Source organism: Falco biarmicus, chromosome 10 (assembly GCF_023638135.1).
Source record: "Falco biarmicus isolate bFalBia1 chromosome 10, bFalBia1.pri, whole genome shotgun sequence".
NCBI lineage: Eukaryota > Metazoa > Chordata > Aves > Falconiformes > Falconidae > Falco > Falco biarmicus.
In genome coordinates this window covers 35,023,655-35,029,654 of record NC_079297.1, presented here as the reverse complement: position 1 = coordinate 35,029,654, position 6,000 = coordinate 35,023,655, and the positions used below count along the sequence as shown (strand labels likewise).

The following is a 6,000-nucleotide window of genomic DNA, read 5'->3' as shown; positions in this document are numbered from 1 at the left end:
AAGGACCAATTGTTCAAGAGAACTTTTGCAGACAGACCAGGTCTATAGCCAAATTTTAATTCTTAACATCCATAGTCACCAGCCATTTCTGAAAAAAAAAAACCCAAAAACACAACACAAATATCTCCCCCAAACCCACACACCACCACCTTTGCTCCTCGTTTTTCACCGGCACTCAAGTACGACCACTAGCCTTCAGCCAAACCAAATCACAACCACCCAGCTCCAACACTTAACACACTGAAGACTGACAGCAGGGCAGGCTGAACCGCGTGGAACCCTGTCCCCTGCTGCGCATGGGGCAGCATGACAGCAGCCTCGCTAAAATGTATTTTCACCATCACCACTACCACTCAAAACCTTAATTTCATGGGCATTCATGGCTGCAGGCGTTGAGACACCAGTGCCAGGCTTCCTTCAAATAACCTCGAGGAAATCGTGATCCGAGGTTCGTTCTCGTGTCAGCAGCGGCTGACTTTGTTCCTTGTGACCTGCAGAACTTGCTGACAACTGCCCGTGGTTTCTGACTGCACTACCTCACCTGCCTGGTGTCCGCAGCCTTTGCTGCGCCTCAAGGCTGGAGGAGCAAGTGCCAAAGTTGTGACCACCTACACCTGCAGAGAGCCCGCAAGGAGTCTGCTGATGGGGAACAAGTTACAAAGGCCTTGGTTGTGAAAACCACTAGAAAAGCTGAACATTTGTGGGCCTTCCACTCTCAGTCTCAACACAAGTCTTCTACACCAGGTTGGATATTTTTACTACCACTGACAGACAGGAAACTGTTTACATATCAGTTAATTCAGCCTCCTGGAGTTTTAACATTAGTGTACACTGGGGAACAAAAATAATGTTTATAATTACATTTCCATCTACAAAGAGCGCATGCCTTACAGCCCTTCAAGGGCCCATCTCTTCCCAGGTCTCCTTTCCCACCATAGCAGGCTCTGCACTAGTTTCATCACATCCTGAGGACCATTACTTGCTAAGCCTGATGGAAGCAGAGAACACTGAACAGAACATGTAACATCACTTTAACAATGAAGAAGCATGTACTCATTCACCTACCTCATTATCTGAGATAAGCAGAAGGATTAAGAACAGCTTTTGTGTTCAACCCACCTTCCAAAACATTAAGATGTAAAGGATTACAAGATCAACACTTTACAACTCTGGTCCTGTGGCATTTTTCAACTCTAAGGATAGGTGACACTCAACATAAATGTTCACTTGAATCCGATTCAAACGTATCTTGGAATCTGCTCTCCCACCCAGTACAAGCCTCGTGGCAATGTTCACCTGTACAAAGTTCTGACTCTACATGAAGATCCGAGTCCCCCTCAGTGAGCAGCCCTGCACTGGTTTCAGCTCAGAGCAGAGGGAGTGCCTGTTAAAGGCACTAAGGCAGAATGTTACCAGCCCTTTCCAGTTGAAATCCTTGGTTACCACATCAAAATCAATTTCCCTTTAACAAGTTTAAAAGCCTGACCTCTGGGGGGGGAGGAAAAAAAAAAAAAAGCACAAGACAGCCTTCCCAGCCTTTGTGTAACACACTAAAAGCCATTTTTAATGTAAAAAGTCACTTGCCTGTACTGTACATTTTATACCTTAGTTTCAAACAAGGGTCAAGTCCTATTAAGGCAGGGAGCTGGTATTGGTTAACATTGCAGTACTCAAGACAGTGATGTACAAGACATTTATTTGCAGTATGATGACAGTGATATAAATGGAAAACCCCAGCTGGCATGGTTAATATTAAAACTGTTCTGACAGCAATTCACATAACCTCTGAGATACAGCTTCTTTACTTGTTCGTAGTGTGAGCCTATACATCTGAAAAAGAACATAAAACGTTATTGGCTTTTTAAACAGTTTGGCATTAAATGAATGCACAGTTGACTAGTGAAAGCTACCAGTTACCTTTTGTTTTGTTAGATTTCGTAGGAAAAAGACCTCAAATTAAAACATTCTGAGGCAGCCGTCCACTGCGTTAATATGGCTTTTTCAAACCACAGGCTGGAGTACATCTTCCAACCCTTGTTCTAATATTTTTAGTCTTTAACAGCAAGGTGTTGGCCAAAATTTTTCTAGCAGAAGATGTTGTGGAAAAGCCTTAAGACTCTCTACCACTTCTTCAGAAAACAGGACTTACCACCCGAAACTTATTTTTAGTCCTCAGTCAACCTTCATAAAACCTTGATCAAGATGCCCGAGGAAAAATATTCTTAACGTTATGTTCATTCGCTTATGTTTTCTTTTAGCCAATCATTCCTTCATTTATTTAAAATGGCAAAGAGAATTGTACTTAATCTTCTCCCCGAAGTGCACAAACCAGAAACGTTAAACGTTTCAAACCTTCACAAAAAGATGAGACTCTGTGGACAATACAATGACCTCTTCCAACAGGAAAGGGAACTGCTCTGAACGGCAGCTTACCAAACTGGGCCAGGGCCCGCTGCAAGTTTCATTTCTTGTCGGAGTCCACAGTCACAATTAGCTATTGCCATAGTGATTTTTAATAAATACCTTCAGGAGTTTCAGATATACCCAGATATTTATTTCAAACAAGAACCTGTACTTCAGCTGTAGATACTTAAACAGCTACCTGTGCCTGGAGGTTGGGTTCAAGGCGCAGCAAACATCCGATCTGAGTGGTTTTTGTATGTATGATGCCAGCACCAACAAAGTTCGCGGGATTGGGATCCACCTCCTCAAGCAGGGCTGATCCAAAGCCAATGATCTATGGAAGAAACTCAGAAGATTTAGATGTGGGGACAGCAGGACACCAATAGCAAGCCTACCCAAGCACAGCCACTGTCAATTAGCAAATCAAATAAGATACTTAATTTTTACTTGTAGTGCTCAAGACATTAAAGAATTATCCAATACCAATTTTATTACAACAAGTTTCTTAAGTGACAGAGTGACCCTGATAACGAGTTCTTCCTGAAAAAAGGTTCTTCTCAAAAATTACTGAGATAAGTCTCTCCTGGTTTTGGTAAAGCCACTCCTGTCTTACACTAGTCACTTCTGTTGTGCCTAAGGCAGCCAGTTGTACAGAGTTACTTGTTTTCTGACTAGTTGCTCTAGTGTAAATGAAGGCCTGAAGTATCTTCCAAATCAGTTTTAAGCACTAAACTGGTATTTTCTTAAACAGCTTCAAGTTTTCAGCTGCTAGTGAAGACTATCTAATAGAGGCCACGCTGAGAAACAGTCTATTCAGCCCAGTTACACAACGTGGACTTGGAGATCCAGCTGCCATACGAACCAAGATGAAGAAAGTTTCTTATACCACGACCCTTATGCTACAAAGTAAAATCACAACACTACCTTTGCCTTTGTGATCTCTGCATCCATCGGGTGTTTTGCTTTAAAGATATTCTGTACTTCTTGTTTTGGGCTGCAAGACAAGGCAATACATGGTATCTAACATGTGTGATGTACAGCATTGTTCAATGGCAACACCAGGAGAGTTTATAACCCACAGGATTAAGCATGGGACGTGGCACCACACCAGCCATGTTCACACCATGCCGTTTCCACTCCCTTGGCCCACCACAAGAGCCCCAAGGATAGGTAGAGCCTTACTTGCTCAGTTGCTTCCAACGCTGAAAAAAGTCTTGAGAAGACATCTCTGTTGGCTGGAAAAATTTATTGAGTGTGATGGGTAATTTTACTGAAAGATTCTGAAACGTTCCGCCATACCTGCACAAGGAACAGAAACATGACCGGGTGCAGCACGGGGTCAGCAGTCTCAGCCCAAACGGACCAAGCAACTGGGGATGAACACCAAGCTGCAACTGTTTGTGATAAACAGTTAAGCTACAGAGAACGTTATTTCTAAGATACAGTTTTAATCCACTGTTAAAGAAGTTTATTTGCTCTGCCTAGACGGCACGTGAAAGCGAACTGGCAGAACTTTTAACAAGGAACTCTGTTTTCAACGTCGGTCGCTACCTTTCTAGCTAGCGCCCATCACAAGGGTGAACACACATCCCTGTGAAAATATACCAGTAAGAACCAGTTTAGACTAAAATAACAGAACATAGCCCAGAAATAAGGATTTCCTAAAGGCTGATGTTGAGTGGACATAACAAGATTCTATTTTTGGTGCCTGCATTTCCAGTCCAAGTTGTTTGCAGACGTGTTCTTGGTTTTGAGAAGGGACAGGTTACTGCGTATATTCCTGTCAAGATTTCTTAAACAGGAAGACTGCTGTTTTATGTAGGTAGTGGAAAGAGAAGTTAAGAGACATTTTATCAGTAGCTACTTCATTAGGTTTTTTTAACCACATTGTTCCAAGTGGATTCCCCACCTCCTCTAGTAGCCTAAAGCTTAGTTAGATCCATTTTTCAAGTCAGTCATCTATCCAAGACAGCTTTACGTGTCCACATTCCACACTTCAGTCAGAGAACCAGGAAAAATTTAATACCTTTCATCTAAATAATTCACCAGCATTTGAATCCTGTCCTTTACCTGAATTGAATGTTCAGTATGGGAGCTTCCATAAAGTCTGACACACATTCGATGTTCACCACCTGCTGAACCTGCGCACCTCCATCCACCGTGGGGTCAACAGGTTTCGTCTGAAGATTCAGGCTTAAGAAGTGGTTAAGGAAACTGATCGGGGAATTCCGAACTTTGAAAAAAAAAAAAGTAATAGCAAATCCTCCAATAAGCCACATGAGGAATTAGCATCATGAATATTCAGTAGCACATAGAGACTGAGTGGACAAAGCTCAATTCTTGTACAGCAAAAAAGTTGTAATGTTTTGGGGTCATTGCGCCCCACGCCCCTCCCCCATATTGACACACCTAGAAACAACCACCCCCGCAATTCAAGTTATTTGGATATTCTTAAAAAAGGATGCCCTCAAAATGTATGAAGGCACAGCCAGCCTTCACAGTAAAACACACCGGACTATCTCATTTTGATGTGAACATTACATCAAACACCACTGATTACGCAGTCTCCAAGAAATCCTGGATTTGCAACACCAAGCATTAAGGACAAACTGTAAATAAAAGCCTATTTTAAAGTATTATAATCTTTGTGTACACGTATTCTACCACCTCCATCTCAAGTCTGATGTTATCTGCTAATGCAGCACTTGAAGGACACCACACCTATGGCTCTGCTACTTCATGACTGCAGAGAAACAGGAATTACATTATATATTTATTCAGCCTAATTTCTCCTTATTTTAACAGTAACATTTGTGTTTGCAGCCAGAGCTTTCAGGAAAGAATCTTCCATCTCTGCTCAAGACTTATTCTTTCTACAAGAACTTTAGAGAGTTACCAGCAAATTTCTCATTTCTTCATGTTCAAGGACACCACACCTTGATCCAGCAGCTTTATTGTAACTTTGTGCAGCATAAACCACAAAACCCAAATGAGAACAGACACATGCTACTGCATTTAAGGATATTTGACTGTAGGTCATCTGAGCAGATTACTGTTGGAGTAAAAGTCAAGAACTGTGTTGATGTCTTATTACCATAGAATATGAACATACGTCCTAGAAAGAATAAAAAGGCATCAGAATTTTTAGGTACGTCACATGTAATCATCTTTAACTACTTGTGCTTCAAGGATCTAATACATTGTCTTTTACCTTTCTTTAAAACAGCTTTTAAAAACAAAACAATTTACACTGTTTATCCTACAAGGATATTCACAGTTCAAAATGAAATAACAGATTAAAACAGACCATCAGACTTCTCCCACAGTAGCTGTCACACAGGCAGTTAAATAATTAGAGGAGGTCTTTCAGCTGCCAGAGAACATTACTTTTACTTAAAGCAGCTATTATGGTACCAAAAGCAATGCAGAAGGTGAGTAGCAAGCAATCCTAGTTGTGGCCCTTGTTCGCCTCCCAGTTCTTTCCTATGCGTTTTCAGTATATTGTGTCTATCATAACACATTAATGCACATCTGATACGTATTGTGTATCATTACAGTAAGCCATACTGTAAGACATGAAAACGGAGGAGGAGAATG

The 6,000-nt window shown here is 41.5% G+C and overlaps 1 protein-coding gene across 4 annotated transcripts in view; it reads right to left on the bottom strand.

Annotated features, from left to right (window-relative positions):
* Positions 1-1,679: 1,679 nt before the first annotated feature.
* The window catches only part of AP2A2 (adaptor related protein complex 2 subunit alpha 2), a 46,254-nt gene continuing 41,933 nt past the window's right edge, over positions 1,680-6,000 (bottom strand). For all 4 annotated transcript variants that reach the window (XM_056354219.1, XM_056354221.1, XM_056354220.1 and 1 more), the window contains 6 exons: positions 5,431-5,518; positions 4,474-4,599; positions 3,586-3,702; positions 3,328-3,397; positions 2,603-2,737; positions 1,680-1,830 (listed from right to left, as the gene is read on the bottom strand). In XM_056354219.1, coding sequence (XP_056210194.1) covers positions 1,753-1,830; positions 2,603-2,737; positions 3,328-3,397; positions 3,586-3,702; positions 4,474-4,599; positions 5,431-5,518 — 614 coding nt within the window. In that variant the 3' untranslated portion in view covers positions 1,680-1,752. The remainder of the gene's footprint in view (positions 1,831-2,602; positions 2,738-3,327; positions 3,398-3,585; positions 3,703-4,473; positions 4,600-5,430; positions 5,519-6,000) is intronic.